At 42.4% G+C, this 19,752-nt stretch overlaps 1 protein-coding gene across 1 annotated transcript in view; it reads right to left on the reverse strand.

The window, feature by feature from the left end:
* Positions 1–19,752, reverse strand: part of GNA12 (G protein subunit alpha 12) — a 61,800-nt gene that overhangs the window by 10,525 nt on the left and 31,523 nt on the right. The window contains exon 3 of the mRNA XM_090023414.1: positions 123–173. Within this exon, the coding sequence (XP_089879540.1) occupies positions 123–173 (51 nt within the window). The remainder of the gene's footprint in view (positions 1–122; positions 174–19,752) is intronic.

Consider the following 19,752-nt stretch of genomic DNA (forward strand, 5'->3'; position numbering starts at 1 on the left):
TTTTCTAAATTAGAGCATGCAATTCTTTTATTACAGTTTTTCAACTGGGATATTAAACTATAGCATCTGCAAATTTGCATACCCTAACTTTAACCTCAGTGAGATATAAAGTTATGCCTCACCAGCTGGCCAATCCGATCCAGATTATCCAGGAAGTATTTCACCGATTCACCCTGTAGAAAAAGAGAGAGAAATCAGTCTTAATCTCATATCTAGGGTTGCAAATTAAACAGCTGAAAAGAATTATGGTTACTTATTTGCTTTTCCACAGGATGACATTTAAAAGTTAATAAATTAATGTTTAGACTACACTAGGCACGTCTACACAAGACACTCATGTTGCAGTAGAATAACTCTACTGTGTATTAGCACTGCTGGCAAAAACTGCATTAATATGCAAGAGAATTAATCTACTGCTCGTCAGCATCACATAAGAAACACTTGCCTGTGTTAATCTGCAGTAGCTCCAATTATAGTGTATTAAAGGTAGTACCTGTAATTAGAGGTACTAAATTTGATGTGCCATAATCACAGTGCATTAACGAATGTGTAGATGTGCCCACTGTGATATATTCAAAGGGGCGTAATAAAAACAGCACTGCATATTTTAACTTGAAGCAAACTTTCAGGAATGCAACTGAAGCAGTTTTAAGATGACAAGACAGTAGGCAACAGCATCACTTGTGTTATATCTCCCCTGAATACCATCCTCTACATATTACCTAAAGAAACTGAGAGACTTGGACTTGCAGGGATAATTATTTAAGTCTTGCCAAGAAGAATTCTCGAAGACCAATTTTTCCTTTAAAATGATTCCCTCTGTCAGCTCCACTGGTTTTCAAAATCTAAACAAGGCATATTATTAAAAAAGCCTAGGTTGGTATTTTGGGAAAACGCATCAACACCACTGTGGGATATTGTAAACCTCGACATATTTAAAAACACATTTCCATCCAGGAGTGGACAAGACCGTTTCAACAGGACTTCTGATGAATCACATTTAATAACAGTCAAATCAAATGTCATTTAGTGTTGAGGAATCTGCAAGGCCACTGCATTTTGTTTAATGGTGTTCAGGGGTGGAAGTGTTTCTAGTTAACAGGGAGCTTCTATTGTAGCTCAAAGAGAAAGCTGGCTTCTTTCAAGAAAATCTTCCTCTAACCTCTCTCTCTTTGCATGTTTTCAGTGTTGAGCACAAACATGATCTATAAAGTTAGCACCTATTTCTTGCTGCGTTTTATAATGTTATCCTTGGAGCTATAAAGGGATCGAAAAACTGCCCTCAAAAAAGCCCCAACTCAGACATTTCTGGAGGATGAAACGAATAACCTGGCATCATATTACCAGCACTTGTGAAGATCAGCACCAGTTGATGAACTTGCCAAGTAGTTAAATTCAGGTTCGTGGCCTCTGGAATATTACCTGGTATCTTCCATGCATAATCTCAGTCCAGGTATGTAATTCCCCTCCATTGCCACAGTCCTTGAGGGGAAAGAACCATATTCCTTTGCAGAATAAGTGAAAGGAAATACCAGGCTGGAAGCCATTTAAAGTGACTTAACAACGAGAGTGAAGACTGATGTACTCTATTATGGTACTATACTTAAATGTAAGGCACAGAGACAATGGAGTTCAAACTTGTCATTTCCCATCCTCACATACTACTGGAGGCATTTTTCATACAGGAGTTTAGCCTACGTACTGAAATAGGAAGTCACCACGTAAGTAATCCTGAGGGATTTACAGAAAACGAACAATAGAGAGAAACTGAGTATTTCCAGCAAAACATTTTCCAAGGAACAACTTGTTAAAAATGAGAGCTTCCTTACAATCCTAAACTATCAGAGTGTGACAGTAAACTTCCTGCAGTCTGATTTGTGCTAAGTAAGTAAGTAAGTAAGTAAATAAATAAATAAATTCTTGCCACGGCAACAGGAGTTGGAGCAGGAAATATAATTACACTACATGAATAAGAAAAGTCTTCCTATACATCACAAGTCATATTTAGGAAGTAGAGCAGCCTTGCAAGGGAAAGGTCACCAAAAGGAAAGAAGTCCTTTCCCTGCATCTCCTTTATTGCATAAAAGGCCTTCAGATGGTGCAGAAGACTGCAAATGAGCTGTAGCTTTCTCTCCCCACAAACACAGTGCAGGAAATAGCTGTATGTGGGTAAACGCCTGGAATATGCAAGCAAGTTTACCTGATTTATTGCTGGTTCCTCTCCTGATCTCCTCCCTGTATGAGTAATCATTTTGTTACACGTGTGTTACAGCTTTTAAGCAAAAGAATTTGAAAGGCATGGCAATCTGTTACCAAAACTTACATTAAAAAAAGATTCAGTGGAAACAGACTACCTTTAGCCTAATTTCTTATGGAGCTTTTCAAAAGATCTGTAATTAAGCAAAATGATTCATTTGAGGGATGTCCAAGAAGTACTTTTAAGCAAACTATTCTCCACATATATTCAGGGGAGGAGGCTGATTATACCAGGCTGTTTGCACATGCTGAAAGAAGTGGATGGATCAGAACATGTCTGAATAGTCTCTCCTAGTGAAATGGAGAGCTCATTACAGAAGCCAAAATTTCCATGACCCCATAGAGCTCTTAAGTGTTTAAAGCATTTAACTATAAAACACCAAGAGAAAGCTAAAGGCTGCATGTTTCACCTGAACAATATTTTGCCAGCAAAATTAACAAGTTTTTCTAAACATACATTACATATGAGAGAAACCCAAATATAAATCCAGACTAATCGCACTAACTAGATTAAACTGCTGTCAGTGTAAATTAATGTAACATAAAACTGGGCAGGAAGAATGAGTCAGTGGCTAAAGCACCAAGGGCTGCTCTACATATGCAGGTAAAGGCATGATGGTATCTAATGCATGATCCACACAGTTGCACTTCCTGCCATGCCACACTTGCATGGTGGCATAACTGTGAGATCGCAAATCAGATCCTCTCACACGTTAATGCTGGTGCAGGGAGGCTGTATACCAATACAGCAGAACACGTCTGCATACTGATGATGTAAAAAAAAGACTCTAAACATACCAGATATGTTGCATATACAACAGAGGCCCAGCTCCATGTATTATTAGTCTGTCTGGCCTGTAGCAGAGCTTAATCCCTAACTAGAGTCCAGATTCAGTCATGCCAACTTTGCATATAATTTAACAAACTAACTTTTTTTTTGCAGCATCAAGATCAACCTTAAATGACAAGTCCAAACCCTTATTTTATCACTCAGGAATAAGGAATTTGAGAGAATGAATAATATGCAGTACTTTAGAGAAAAGTATGCATGGCAGACTCCCACTGGCTTATTGCTATGAAAGAGCTCATCAAAATGAATAAATGAAGAAAAAGGTGGGCAGGCCAAGATTCCAGTGCTGAATATATCATAATAGATGCATAGACATCAGGGCTCATAGGGACCTTGGAAGATCATTGAGTCCAGCATCTCAACCCTGATTCTGAGGAAAGCTCCCATATAACAGGGTAAAACCCACCAGATTGAGAAGTGAAGCCATGCTAGAATAACAGACTGAAGGCTACAAGATTCAGAACTGTCACTTAGAAATTGATTTTTTTAAGTACTTATAGGAATTCCCAATATTTTGGTTCATTAAAAAATATATCCTGGAACACACAACTGCAAGCCAGGGAACTGATTTAAAGCAACACAATTAACCTTTTTTAATTCCAATTAATTGTGTCTACATATTTTCATCCTGCCTAACTGCAAGTTCCAAAACAGAAAATAAAATAACCAGCCTTCCTTTTACCCAATAGTATATATGAACCGGCCATCATGAAAGGTATTCCAATATGACAAATTTTAAAAACAAGAGTAATTAGATTCTCCTTTTACTTGACAAGACAATTATAGGATGAAGACATTAGGAAAATGCTTGTACCAACTGTCTCATTTGGTTTTGGGGAAAATAACATGAACCCACACATGGAAGTTTCAAAAGTTTTCTTACTCGGTAAGGGAGAAACTGGTCATCTATTTATGACAATTTAAACAAAGTTGCTTTGAACTTTTTGAAATATTCTATTACAAGCTTATTAAAGATAGCAGTATTACTCATGAGTCCTTAAAAATTAAACTTGTTTTCAGCTGGCACCATAGTACTTGGGTAATGAAGCCAGACTATGCTTGTTACAGCCAACAGTTCTGGTAACCGAAAGTGCAACACTAACAGGAATGTTGTTTCATAACAAATCCTGTGCTCTGGTTTTGCATTAAGGCATCCAGAATTAGGCAGTCAATTTTACGAACCATTGCATATTACTCTATCGCTACAGACCAGCAAACTCTGTTTTTCTTCTCTGGGAAGAAGAGACACTGTCTGAACGCTGGCTCCTCCACCATTTCATTTATTAAAAACAGTCGAATGTAAATTTATACATTTGTACTTTCTGCATCATTAGGCAACTCCCTGAGAGTTCTGTGTACAAGAATATTTTAGTCTTCCTTAAATCTTGTGTGGTGAGCTAGGAGTTATCACAAACACTTGGATGATTCATTTGAATATTGCAAATCTCTTCTCCCTCTGCAACACATATCCTCTGAGTAACAGTTTTGCCAACTGGGACCAAGTGAAGGAGTAAGAGATGCTGTTCCCATTGTTCAGCAAGCTTGATGAGTCATTGCACATCTGGGAACAGAGAGAGCAAGAAACGCAAACAGCAGGCCTAAATGAGCCACAAGTCCCACAATTCAGCATCACTCTGCGTTTCCCATGTCATTCTTCACAGATTTTGGTTTAGATTGTGAAGCAAGTTCACAGCTGTAGAAAACAGCGTATTTACCTTAAAAAGTGACCTGCAAAGGCAAAAAAATTGACCATAAAGGGGCCTATCAAAGTGAACTGAAAATATATCCTTGGGGTTGAACTAAATAATTTCTACTCCTTGCACTCCCAACTATGCTGGAAATGGAGTCTTTTCTATGCCGAGACAAAACCTCAAATTAGTCGAGAGATTCTTCTGAAACAGAAATATACATCCCTCCTTCATGAAATCTAGGGGTAACAACTGAAAAAAGAAAGGTGGGATAATCAACACAGCACTTTACTAATTCTGGGGTGACTGGACAATTGGGTTTAAAATAAATCACAAAAGACTTAAAGCTGCAGAATTTAGGTATTAATAAGAACAATTTCTATCTGCCTACAGCACCAATCCCAAATGAGTACTTGATAGGCAACAGAGGATACTGGCACAAAGGAAGGAAGCAAGCAGATAAATCAACCCCAAAACACAAGTTTGAAGGAGGCAGGGACCAACTTACTGAAGTACCACTGACTTGTGCTGTCCATGTAGCCCAGCAAAATTGGACCTAATCTTAAACAAAACAGGGCCAAGCTGCTTCAGTTCAGCTTTCACTTACTGTAGGATAAGTACAGGTATGCAGACGGTTACCATGTACCAGCAGTGCCACAGTAAGTCTCCATTCCTCTTAACTCATGGTAAGGAAGGCATTTTTTTTTCATACCTTTAAAAATCCCAAACTTCATAGCTCCTTCAGGTAAGAGTAACAGTTTACAGAACTCCTCAAAAAATCTCCAGGAAAAAAAATATATCAGGAGATGCCATCTAATTTGACAAGGCAAGTGAACTATTTTACAACCCTCGCCCCCACCTTTACTTCAAACAATTCACCTTTAAGCCAAATAAAAATAAATAGACAACAGATTCTTTATGGTCACCTTTAACTTTCCCATAAAAGCTTTATATTAAAAAAGATTTGCTACAGAAGGAAGCTCGGGCTTGCCACTTGAAACCTCGGCCTGATATTTAAAGTGATGACGAGTTGCTTAGTTCTATAATGATGGTGAAATACCAGACCCGTATCAAGCTACCTAAAATACTCTCATTCCAACTTGCTACCTCTGAAAAAACATAGTTCTACTGAACTCTGCTCTGAACCCAGAGGACTTGAAATGGGACCCTCTGTTCTAAAATAGCTGTTTTTCCTTTGCTTATCCCAGGGCCCTTTTGACACAAGATTAATTTAGCCCTTCCTGATCATTCTGTCTCTATGAAGCCTCACTGCTAAATCGAGAGCAGGCAATTTAAGGTAGATCTGTCTGTCTCTGCCTAGCTCAGATGAAAAATTAAGCCACAGGAACAGAATAAGGAAAGACTGTACTTCAATGAAGCGTATAATATGGACTCACCAACAGACTCCCACAAGTTATAGAAAAATTCTCCTCGCCATTTTGTGTTCTTTTTTAAGACAGACTGGAAGCAATAAAGACATCCAAAATAATGCTCTTAGCCTGCAGCCAATGCTGCAAAGCTCAAGGTGGATGGAAGCTATGAAAACCATGTTTATATCATGCCTTCCTTTTAAAGGGAGTCCTGAGTTGCATAGAAGGGGACACATTTGGATATTCCAGGAAACAAAAAGAAAGCCAAAAAAGCTTCAAACAAGTCTGAAAAAAATAATCTTATCCTGCAACAACGTTCAAATGTCTACACATGTGACTGCTAACCCGATGTCTGAAAGATGCTCTATGAGCCCACTGTGTCAAACTTTTGTGGGATAATCTGCCTGAAGTAACATGGTAGGCAATAGGGCTGTGCAAAGCTTCGGGTTGTGATTCGATTCAGAGGAGATCTGGCCCAATTTGGTGGTCAAATCTCCAAATCTGAAATGAATCAGGGGACCAATTTAAAGGTCTGAATCGATTCAAAGCTCTCTGAATTTTTGGAAAAGATTCGGAGAGCTTTGATGATTCAGGCAGTTCCCAGGGAGCTGCAGCCAACTCCAAGCTGGTAAGTAAGGGGCAGGGGAGGGAACCATGGGGGGACCCCTGCCAGCCCCCTGACCTCTCTCTCAGCCCCCGCCATGGCTGCCCCTGCCCACCCCAGCTCAGTACTAAAAAAAGCCCCAGTGCTCACCAGGTGCTGCCGGGCAGGGGGGCATTCCCCGCTGCCCTCCACTGCCACATGCTGCATTGGGGGGGCTCTGCATGAGCCCCCCTCTCCCCCAGCCCACCCACGAGTGCCCCGCCCAGCTCTGGCCCTTTAAGAAAAAACCCCAAGAAACACCCTGGGACTCACAGCTCCTGCAACAGCCTTGGGACTTCTGGGGGGGAGGGGCTGTGGAAGAGCCCCACCATGTGGCGTGCAGCAGCAGGGATCACCTCCACTGGCAGCAGCAGCGAGTCTGGGGTTTGTTTGTTTTTTCTTAAAAGGCCGGAGCAGTGAGGGGGGGCTCATGCAGCGTGGGGTAGTGGGGATCATCTTCCACCTGGCAGCACCTACTGAGTTAGGGCTTTTTTTTTTTTTTTTTTTTAAACAAATGCCAGGAGCTGGGGCAGGCAGGGCAGCCACTGCTGGGCTGGGAGAGCGGGTGGGGGATGGGACTGCATGATTCAGAGGTTTGGCAACAGCCGAATCTCCGAATCAGATTGGGACACAGATTCAAATCACCGAATAGAATCGCTGTCCCCCGAATCGGCTGAAACTGAATCTGAAGTGAATGCTAGCTGCTTCACATAGGCCTAGCAGGCAAAGGCGGTTGGGGGAGGTGATATTTGGTTAAATTTATTTAAGGAGAAATCTGCCAAGACAAACTTAAACAGGTCTGAAATAAGAGTCCTGTAACTGAAACACTCACTATTTCACGAGGCAGAGACACTGAAAGCTCCATTCCTCCATGATTCCCATTTCTTCCACCTTTCAAAATTAAAGCTGGATGTTATGAAAGAGTTTAAAAGCATCTGCGAAGCTGGCCATCTGACTCAGTAACCTCAAAGTGTAGACATGAGTTCTTAAGACTAGTCTCTGAGACCCAAGACACAGAGCAGATGAGTTCTTTTGTCAACTAGGATGAAAAAGAATTGCGCTTTTCCGACTTCAGCAGCTTAACATCCTACCACAAAAGTCACAATTAAGCTCTGAATAACATACAACCATACTTTCTTCTAAAGGACTACTACCCTGTTGTACTTGGAGGCAACAGCATTCTAAAGGATTGTCATTTTAAAAAGGCAAATTTGGAAGTATGGTCTTTTGAATGGATTCAGTGACCAATTAAACCAGAATGTTCATCTCCACCATGTCACACTGGTACCAGGTTTGGATCTACTGGAAAAGAAAGCTATTCAACATATCACTGTTTAAATACATGTTTGAGTGGAAGTTGATAAACTCTAAATTACTTGTCGTCTAAGGCAAGAGATAGATAAAACATTATTGCATCTACCTATTTATATTGAGTTAACTCTGAAAACTGCCAGTTATTAAATATACAGCTAAAATGTCTAAGCTGAGTTTGTATCTCTCTGCTTCAATACATCTGAGCTCCTGTCTGTGCACCAAAATGTACTAGCAAAGTTTAACCACTTGGTTTTTCAACCAACAATTAGGAGGGGGAGATTAACCATTTCTCCCTATTTAAGCTGCAGAATGCTTCAGATCTTCTGCAATGCCTTTTAGGTTTCCTCCTTAACAACCAACTACATTTTTGGCTCCCCTCCACTGGTCGCTAATACTGATCCAAGTTGCTGCTAGCTGTACCCTGAAAACAGCAATTATAAAAAGAAAGAAAGTCTGTTATGTTCCCAATTCTTCCCAAACCTAGGTCTTGTTTCCAGGGTCCAGACAGTGCACTTATCAAGCTTCAGCATCCAAATATATTAAAATGTCACATACTAAGAACTAAGAATCATTACAAATCAGCCCACAAAGCCCAGTGTGCCCTGCACAACCAGCAGGTCTGTTTGCTGATTCACCCTGGCTGTCCTGTCATTGGAGAGGCTCTGACTGATAATACTACATTCCCCATATGGATTTCAGTATAGGCTGCAAGGACACTGTTTTTTCAGTTTTGCAGTATCCAAGTTATCCTGCACAATACCCAGCAAACAGATTATGAAGGCTTTCTTCCTAGGGAGAAGGTAGATGAAAGTGGCCAGGTTGTTTCCATGGTAGCCAATTCATTTCTACAGAAAAGCAATGAAAGCAGCCTGGATGCCAAGTTTCAAGAAGGGCAGCATTTTCCTACAAATCAAGCTGAATGTCTCCAAGAAGGCAGAGAGAGCTCTCTGCAGCACTAATTAACGGAATAAGTGACAAAGGTGTCAAACAGTTAAGAGCCAATAACAAAACTATGGCCTCCACAGTTAAGCCACCAGCTGCCTATATTTTGGAAGCCTTAATGTAATAACATCTCCAACACCACCACAAACACCCCAGCTTCAACACTGTTACTGCCTACTATTGCCCAGTCTGGAAGAAAACAAGTTAAGTGCCAAAAGCAAAACAGTACAGCTGACAACCTAAAATCCTATTATATACACAATGTGAGCCCATGCTGAAAAGTTCTTTAATTTTTGTTCTAGTAAATTGAGAGCTTGTAAAATAAGTGCGTTTTTAAGTTCATGTGCTCCTCTGAGTAAAGCAGGAGCAGTTTCTATGGTGGAAAAACACCACCCCGCTCATACTGAAGGAAGAACAAGATGACATCTGATGTTACTTCACTGGATTCTTTGGCTTCTGTTGTGCTTTTAATTATTCTATTGTTAACAGATCTTTTTCCATTGTAACATCAAATGCTAAGAAAATCCTACATCTACAATTTATGCTATTCCATAAACCACAAGTGTAAAAAAATACAGCCTGTGGGCTGGATCCAGCTTGCAGAGCTGTTTTACCCAACCCACGGGGCTCCGAGAGCCAGGACAGGACTCTAGTAGGGATGTATGTTGACTATGGGGAAAGGCAGGGCTAGAGACTGCAACAAGCCCTGTGCCACTGCCATCAGTGGATCTGGATCCAACTTGCAAGGCTCATCATGGTCTGGATCCAGCCTGGGGGCCCTGGCAAGTTTGGCGCCCCTGCTAAATACAAACTGGATTCTTAGCCAAAATTAAAATCGGGCATTTTGTAGCCTGACTAGCAATGAGTAGGGATTCAAGGAGCAAGATTAGCACCTTCAGGTGGGAAGACATGACATCCTTTTACATGTCAGAAAATGTGAAAGTGTTTCAGGAGCATTAAAAGCTTCATTGCTTTAAGAGCAACTGTGCGCCCAACTCACCCTGGCACGGACTGCAGGCCTAGTCATAAATACCCCATGAAAAGATTCCTTCCTGTTGCCCTGCCAACTGTCTGAGCGAGTACATTGTCTGCAACTACTGTAAGTAGCCTTTCATGTGAAGCACCGGAGGTGCTCTGCAGAGCCGCGCCGTGCCTGCCAACGCGACTTCTGATTCTAAATGGCACCGACAAACAGCCAACGAAGCAGGGAGAGGGAACAGCCCAAAACAGCTGAAATAAAACACCCCGGATCGGTAACGTACAGGGTGGGTGTATCCTGCACGCAGGTGGATGGATGGAGAGCAAGTCTGATGTATTCCTAATGGACAGCTGCCATGGAGAGAACACATTCCACCTCCTCCTCCAGCATTTCTAAGCAATTACTTGTGCTAAATGCCCATGCATAAAGTTTACTAAATGAACTTAATTCCATGCTTTGTATCCAGTGCCCAAGAGCACAAATCTAAAGGCCACACATCGAGACACTTGGAAAGCAAGAAGAATTTAAGACAGAAAAACACTGCCATATGAACTGAGAACTGCATTACTGACATGGAGATCAAACGTAAAAAAATTATGTGAAAGCTTATAAACCAATTTCCTTTTCAAACTCATTAGGCAAAACGGGAGGGAAATATATATATAGGGTCAACTCTTTTCCTCATGGATTGAAAAAAACCCAGTTGAACACCAGTCATGAGACCTCTGAACCTTTCCATGCCAGAGCCCCAGTTCACAAGTCAGTGTTTTCAAGTTAAAAAAACAGCATGCACATCCTTCACTATTCCACACACTTCTTGCTAACACTCTACTTCACCCACTGTTAGAGGATCATCATCTCAGGCTTGACAAAGTCTGTCTGCATTTAATCTTTGTTATAGTAACCTTAAGCACAAACAGTAAAGAAAGTCTATTTTTAAACAGGACATTTTTAAAAGAAATTATTTTTACTGCTTTTTCCGTTTCTATTTGGCCTGTCTGTACACGAACGAAAAAACCTTTACAGTCCTGTCTTGTTGTTCTGAAAAGTTCACGATCTGACTGGAAGATTCAGGGTAAATGGATTTGAAATCTGTACAATTTTCATTGGGCAGTCAGCTTACAATTTTCTTTTTAACTGCTTACAGCTTACATTTTCTTCTTATCTACACCCCATTAGTCCTACTTGTGCTCAGATGCACTGTCTAAAGCTCATTTCTCTCCTTCGTGTTTACACACAATTACTTTTAGATGCAGGCAACATTTTCAAAACGTGCCCAGCTCTTTTTGGAAAGCTCTAACTTATGTTGTACAGTTACCACCTAACTAAGCTATCCCATTTCTTCTTTTCTTTAAAACCTTCTCAGGTGTAAATCCCTCCAACATATTAATCTTTTCACTGCTTTTCTTCTCCTTCCACTGACCAATATGAATGTGTTGTTGTTTTAAAGCAACCTCAAGCCTTGCTTTCTTAAACCTCAACATACATTGTTCAAATCTGTTTTCTTACTACATAGAATTCAAATACCTTTATTTCATGAGGGAGAATCGATTATAAAAATAAGAGATTTTCTGCATTTTTCCCTTCATATCACCACTATGCAAAAAATTCCCAGCCTGGGCCCTGGCCCTGGCCATCCTCCTGCTCCCGGATGCAGCTCCCCACGCAGCCACGGCCCCATCCCCATCCCCATCCCGTCCACCCGCCCGCGCAGGTTCCAACCCCAGCCATGGGTGCAGCGCCGACAGACCAGGGTGCCCAGACAGTGGGGCTAGGTCCAGCAGCGGCAGTCAGAAGGAGCCAGCACCAGGGCTAATGGGAAACAAAGTCCAGCTGCTGTCACCCCAGCCCCACTGTGTGCCCGGGGGCGGTAGGACCAGCTGCAGCACCATAGCCCAGGCTGCTCCCAGGCCAGGTGGGACCATGGGACATGCAGTGGGCCAGACAAAATGCCTTGGTGGGCCAGATTTTGCCCACCCCGGCTGTAGGAAGTACTGCATGCAAGCTTTAAGTTTAGGTGGTAAGTTACTTCAGACACTGTTTGGGGAAAACTAAGGGCTTGGGCAGGTTAATTCAGTGAACCAACCAATCATTTTAAAATACTACCTTCCAGTGATGTTCATTTACAAAGAGTTATTTATAGAGAGAGATTCGGGACAAATATTCAAATCAGAAAGCACTCATCTATTCCTTCTAAAAACCACCCATAGCACATGTCAAGAACTACTTCAAATACGAGTAGACAAGATACCATTTTGATATCTACTAAAATTATCTGAGGTTAAAATGCTTCAGCTCCTGCTGGAGGACTCCACTGACATTTGTACTTTAGACAAGCCATAGTTTGAGCAGAAAAAGATATTTAACAAAGTTTAGGTTAGCTACAGGGGAGGGAAACCTATTAAAAAATTTAAAAACCCTAGCTAAAGCCCTAATGTGGGGGTCAGCAACATATAGCCCTTGGGCCAGATCCAAACCACAGAACACTAGACCTGGCCCATGGAGCCGCAGGGCTTTGTCTGTTCTCATACCCACGCTGGGACTGAGCGGCAAGGAGCTGTGCTAGGGCCCGAGAGCTGGAAGCTGGGTTCACGCTGCTGCCACTTCTCTCCATGCCCCATTCCTCTCTCTCAAGGCTGTGGCATGGGTGTAGCATCCCACCAGGGCAGGGCAGGGCAGGGCAGGGCAGGGCTTTCCCTCCGCCCACTGCTGAAGTCGCCCGGCTCACAGTTTGAAAAAGGTTACTGGCCCCTGGCCTAACTAATCCATCTAACCAGACTGGGCTCTAACCAGCGCCAAACTACACGGAGCCAAAAAGTCTTAAAGGGACTGAATTCTGAGCTGGAACAGCACAAAAAGAAAGTGGCATTAGACACCATTTCTTCAGTTTGAGATTTTACTGAATTTCCCAAGTAGAATTAAGGGAATATCAAGAAAAATAGCCCACTGAATGAAGAGGTGGAGTGGAGAGCAGGCCTTCTTCAGACAAACAACAAGGGTTTGTTCAGGAGAGGAGCCAAGTGAAGCACAAGTCAGCCACAGTCTGCGCTGCAGCAATCTGTGTTGCACACAGAGGAGACATTTGAAAGGTGTCAATAAATTACTCCTCAAAGCAACATGTTTTCCACTTTCTCAAACAGAAAATCTTGCATGATGTTTCCAAGAGTTTTTTTTTTTAAACCCCAAATCCTGTGTAAATAATAAAGTGAATTATATGTTTACTTCACATAGTGTCATTCTCCAAGCATAAACTGCAGACTAAGGGGAAGATACAAAGTAAAGAAGAGATAGTTCATTCAGCCTTTATATTAAAGATAATTCCCCCATTTAGACACTTGAGAAGACAACCCTAAAGAAGGGAGCAGAGCTATATCACCACTTAGTCTGTGCCAATATGAATATAGATTTTTCTGAGGAATGAAAAAACTTTGTTTTTTCTGGCAGACTGGGACCGATGTCTTCAAAATAAAGAATAACCTCACAGCATTGATATCAAACACTACATGAACATTTAGCATTGGGAAGGGGTGGGGAGGAAGTGCTTTTTGTATGGCAAAGGTGGTGACTGCCTGGAGGGAGAAACAGATGGCTGAGGTTTGAAACAGGGTTATTTCCACTGCAGTCAAGCACAGGCTACTACTACATGCAACTTCCTGAAGGATATCAAAACTGAATGTGCTTGAGTGACAATAATGGGGTGGATAGAGGAGGAAAGGGAACTAAGTGAAGGCCATATTGGTAACAAGAAACTTGTAGCAAAAGATCAAAATGTGACAGTTGGCAGGAGTACAATATATACAACTGGACATGTGATTAGCTTCTTATTCTTCCGCTTGCTTTGTAGCTATAAAACACCTAGCGCACTTCCAGCACAGCTAGTCAGCACTGACCCTGACCCTACTAGTCAAATGTTTCACATATCCATTCTCATAATTAAATCAGCTTCTAAACAATAGCCATGTGATAAAGGTAGGCCTACTTGCATGGAAGATCCTTGTTGCTTACAAGTTCATCTCTGCCTGCAGGTCGTTTTTGGCTTCTCCAGTTGCAAACTCCAAGCTGGTATTTTCCAAAGGAGCTTTTCATTCCTGCATCCCAGTAGTCTATTTTCTGTACCCATCCCTCCCCCTGTCCACCTCCTGATCAGCCAGCCCTCTCAACCCCCATCCCACAAGCTACTTCAGGTGCAGCCACTTTTATCAGTGTTTGCTGCTGCTGGAGCCAAGCAAGTAAGCCCCGGTTGGAGGGGGGGAGGGGTTAGCTTTGTTAAGCAGGGGAGCCCACTCTACACCATCCAACTCACAGGCCATGCCTGCCTTCTCCATCCCTTGCAGGTCACACTTGCCCTCCCCATCCCACCCCTCGAAAGGTTGTGCCTGCCCCCTGCTACTCCACCAACAGGCTGCACTCCCCCAATCCTCCAAATGACCCCCAATCCCCTCCAGCTTGCCCCCCCCATCCTAACTTACTTTATATTGGGCAGCCATTTTGAATCAACTTAACCTCCCCTTAAGACCCCAAATGTCTGTACTTAGCCCTAGTTTCTTTAGAGAAAATGCTCAGGCTTCACCATAATATATTAGTTCAAGAAAGAGACACTAGCAAGTGGGCTAGACTTCTGAGAACTCTAACAAGGGCCTGTGAAACTAAAGGAAGCACAAAAAACTGTTTGGCTGATGCTTTGCATGTCTCTGGCCTTCTCCAAAAAGACTGCTTAAAGAAAAATGAACTACCCATCAACTCTCTGCTTCCCACAGCACGCTGTAGACCTCAGAGCCTTCATCCTTGCCACAACTGCTCCTCCAACACTCTGCTTCAGCTTCCCATTGAACAGGGCTGGCTTTCACTTTCCACCCCCTTCACATGACAGCAAGAGATAGTGGAGATGAAGAGCGACCAGTCACAAGGGAATGCTAATTTAGCTAGGTAAGTGTACAGATGACACACAAGACCTTGACTTTCTGGAATACATCAGTGGGGCTGGGTAGGCATCATGCTTAATGTTTTTGCACCCTTCCTGAAAATTACAGGGTAAAACCCCAGTAGTTACAGTTCTTTCCACTGAAGTTATAATGGTGCTTGCAAAAAGCAAAATCCAGAACTACATGCACAGTTGGACTTCAACAATTTACATACAGTTCTATAAAAAGTCATAGAAAACGGTCCTTCCAAAAAAAGGATCACACATGTAGGTAAACATGGCATTCGAGTCTTTGAAAGTCTTAAACTGCTCCATGACAAACTACAAGCAAAGTTTGGGACAAGAGAGCTTCCCAAAAAAAAATTCTGATGTAAAATACAGTGCAGGCTCTTATGGGCTAAATCACTGGAAAGCAAGAATGACTATAACAAAGTTAGTATTAGGACATTACATATCCAATTTAAAAAAAAAAAAGGCAGAGCTGGCATAACTAGGTTACTCTATGGTCCCTGAGCAACGTGTTTCTAATTGAAACTCAGTTAGTAAAGCTTGGAAATGTTACAGAGAAAACGCTTTCTGTAGGTTGGAATAAATTATAATTAACACAGTAATCTTTATGTAAATAAAATAATGGCAAAGGTGAATTGGTTTAGGAGACTCCATAGATTTTAGAGAGATCCTGCAGAACTGCATTAGGTCTAAGGTACAAAAAAGGAAAGCCTTAAAGGAACTGATGGCACAGGAGCAGCAAAAGATAGCAGCTTCCACTTGCAGACGCCAGTTTCCTAGCCAGTGCTTTGAGATTAATGTGGTCAGTCGGCAGTCTGGTTTATTTTAAAACGCCAACCTCAGCACAGTTGAACCACATTTTATCTGGATCTCTAGTGCAATTATGTGGGAAATGAATAACAAATACACATAATTAAAAACTGCTACACCATTGTTTAATGGGATTGTGTTCTGACAAGATCAAAAAGTTACTGATACCTCTGATTACATTAGGGGTGCAATGGCACCTCATGTTATCAAATATGGAGAAAGGAAGATGAACAAGGGAAGGAGAGGGAACAGAGGAAACACCACCAAAACATGAAGCTGCAACACTCCTAGATCAATGAAAAGGAATCTTCTCTTAATGAGAACTATCAATGCAACTTTTAATACCTTCTAGTACAATTCTGATTTAAATATATTTTTAAGGGCTCCTAGTCCAAAATGTGGGGACAGATCTTAAATGTTTGCCATTATAAAAGGCTTTAAAGACTTCAAAATAGAAAAAAAAATAGGAATTTTCCTTTTACATACATTTTCCTTTTCTGTCAAAGCTATGACACTAGAGTACTGTATGCTTTATGTGTGTTCACTGATTTCTGTACCACACCCATTCCCTGGATGCTTCTATTATTCTTATTTTGTCACAGTTCAGAGTGAAGCAAGAACATTACCACTATAAGTAGTAAGCCCAAATCATTCAGCTACAGCACTTCAGTTTATACTTCCCCATCTGATCAGCAAGTCTTGCTTACTATTAAAGGCTGTTTACATTGTGGTCTAAGTGTCTGTCTAGTATAGTTAATCCATGTGTGCATAAAAGGGAGACAATCCACAACTCCCATTGCATTTCAGTGGGAGAAGTGGACCTAATTCCATTAGTTACCCAGAACTCCCACCTTTAAGTTGTACTCATTACCCTGCTCCCGAATGCAGCCACATTCCCAAAACGGGAGTCTCTAGAAAAAGATAACTTGCCAATTTTGGAGCCTCCGTTTTAAATCGTTTTCCGAACAGATGCCTAACTGCTTAATCTAAGTTAAGATCTGCCCACCAAACCAGATTTCTAAATGTACAGAGTTGAGCTTCATTACACACAAGAGAAGACCAGAAACTACTCCAGTGGTTTTTAGCCACAGTTGGGTACTGGCTCACAGTCTGAGCTGAAGTTTCCTCCCTTGTTTCTCACAGCGTGTGCCAGCATTTTCTTGGTGGGAATGGGAAGATTAATTACAGCTGTAGTTGCTCAGAACAAATCCTTATATTCAAGAAAAACCTGCCAGACTTAGACTAGCATCAGTTAGGACTTAGAAAGACACTTCTGCAAAAATGGAATATAGAGTGTTCCTGTAACTGTTTTATGCCTAATAAAAATTAAACCCTGTTCTTTTTTCTTTTTTTTGGAGGGGGGCAGGGGGGAACAAGAGGGAGGGGAAGGGAAATGCAGCTACAGTCTCAAAATCCTAAGGTAGTTCTTCTGTCTCAGCAGAAGTGCTGGACCATGCGCTGCTGTGAGACTCACACTGCAGCTGCATGAAGAAAGATCCAGGACTGGTACGGTAGGTACACTTGAAGTTTATAGAGCTGTCCAGCCGGCCTTTGCAATGGTCTTTAGAAGTAAGCTACAAAGACAAACATTCTTGAAAAGGAGCAAAAGTCAGTAACAGTAAGAAGGAATACTATGACTGGAAGTACTGTTGCACACCAACACACCCCCAAACAAAACATGCAGCTTATTTTTGGAAGGCAGAATGGGACACTTGCCAGAGTCATGGCCAACTGGGTGACATATAGAGTAAATACTCCTGGGAACATATGGTGCCCAGGAAGTATGGCATCAGGAACTTCCCAGTGTGGCAGCCTCATCTCCTGCAATACCACACTTCCTGATCATGCTAGATTTCCAGGAGGACTTGTTCTAAATGTTACACAAGCTTAAACTCCAGACCTTTGCAAAGGACACTAGCAAGACTTAATTCTTTAAAGTAATTTTTTTAAATAACTGCCTGTAAATAAAGTGCTATTTCTACATCACAAGTCTCATCAAAATACTACCAATGGCTTGCTGGTTTGGGCACAAGCTACAGTGCTCAGACAATAGCTATGGCTCCAACAGGCTTAACACAAAAGACTCAGCGCTTGCAGTTTGCTGACTAGACATAAGCAGCAGCCACCTTGGCACCTGCATGACATGTGCAGTGTCCCCAAACCTGATCATTTTTCAGCAAAGAAAGAAGCTTCCCTGCTTCAAACATGCACCCTAATTTTAGGGGGCTTATTGTCAGGTAATTGCTACATGTGAGAAGATAATGGTACTTTTCAGAGAAGTGTGGCCATCAAGTTGCAAGACTCAAATCATGGCCACACATTCCCTAGGTGGTATTTTTCTGACAAACTTCACTTTCTGTTCACTTTGATCACACCAAAAAAATCAAAAGTAAAAAATTGGTGGCCCTTGGGAAGCCAGAAGCAAAAATACCCATCTACACTTCTGTGTCTGGGATCACAACTCATCAAGCCTTTTCGCCTTCAAGAACCTACAACTTAAGCAGAAGCGGCAAAGCTTTATACTTGAACCCTCTGGAAGCTACACATAAGAGTTACCATCTATCCTGAATACCGCTGAAGGATTACTGGTATCCCCCATTCCCTATGCACTATTTAAAAAAAAACAATAAAATCTCTCTGGGATGCTTTTACCCGTAAATTTACTAAGTGGCCTTTGCTAGTGCAGGGAACAGTCACACTGGCTAAGGACAGACATTCAAAAAGCCTAAGTCTGAACTGATTCAATCTTTGCTGGTTAGATTAACCTGCAAACATTGGACCAATTTGCAAGTGGACAGACATTCACTTTTGATTCAGGAAATGCAGGCACATACATGCCTGTAGTGGCTCAGGCTAGAAGCCAAGGGGTGCTAGAGCAAGCCCTCCCTTCCATTCCACAGTGCTGAGTAGAGGCAGGGTATGGATGGGCCCCAGCAGGATGCTGTGATTTGGGAGGGGTTTAAACCCCCACCCTAGTCTGCACAGTCCCCAGCCAGGGTGTGCCTTCAGGGGGAGGTGGAAGCAGCCCTCGCCAGGCTCAATTCCACCCCCGCTTCCTTCTCAAGGGGCAGGAGTGTTGCCAGACCCCAGACCCCTGCTAGCAATCTGAGACAAAGGGGGAGTTGGGAGAAGGTAGGACTGCTTGTGTGGAATGTGTGCATCCATTGATGATACTGAGCTTTTCCAATCTCCCTCTCCCTGCTTCTTCATACGGTCTGCAGCAAGCTGACTGCACTCACAGTCCCATGCATTGCAAATCAGGTCATTACTCACACCACTATGTTCCCTGTTGAACAATGTCAGATTGCGGCCTTTGAAGCTAGCCAGCAGAGAGCTTATCAGAACACAAGGCTCATCAGCCCATCAAGAAAACAAAACCTTCTCTCATTATTTTAAACTCTTCTTAAACAGCATTTTCCAAGGCATTTGTAAGGAAGAATGGTGGGACATTATCAGCTGACCTGCTGATTAATTCCAAAAAGCCCTAAGTGGACACCTTTTGGTCTGCTTTTGTTCCAATGAAATTGGACACCCCCCACCCCCAGGCGTAGCTAGCACGGGGGCAATGCGACTGTGACCAGATGCCAGCTGGGGTCCACACCACTGAGGGTCTGTGCTGTGGGAGAGGGGAGGGAGGCAGGGAATCCCAGCTTAAGCAGTAAGTGGGGGGGGGGGGGGCGGCAGCCAGGCAAAACCTGCTGTGCTTGCAGTCTCTGCCAGAGCTCTGGCTAGGGAGCGGAGGGGTGGGGCCAGCTCTGATCTCCAGACAGCCCAGCCCAGCCCAGGGCTGAAAAGCTTGCTGGGAAGCTGGGGGACGCTGATTTAACTTAAACCAGGAAGGGTCTGGGACAGCAGTTCCATAAACCAGTTTGACCCAAATCAGTTAGTCTAATATTACATTTAACCAGGTTTATTTTAAGACAGTTTAGGCCATTCTGAAACTGGTTTAATGTGCACTGAACCTCTGTTC

This window comes from Crocodylus siamensis, chromosome 12 (genome assembly GCF_052110815.1).
Source record: "Crocodylus siamensis isolate JL-2025a chromosome 12, ASM5211081v1, whole genome shotgun sequence".
NCBI classification, from domain to species: Eukaryota; Metazoa; Chordata; order Crocodylia; family Crocodylidae; genus Crocodylus; species Crocodylus siamensis.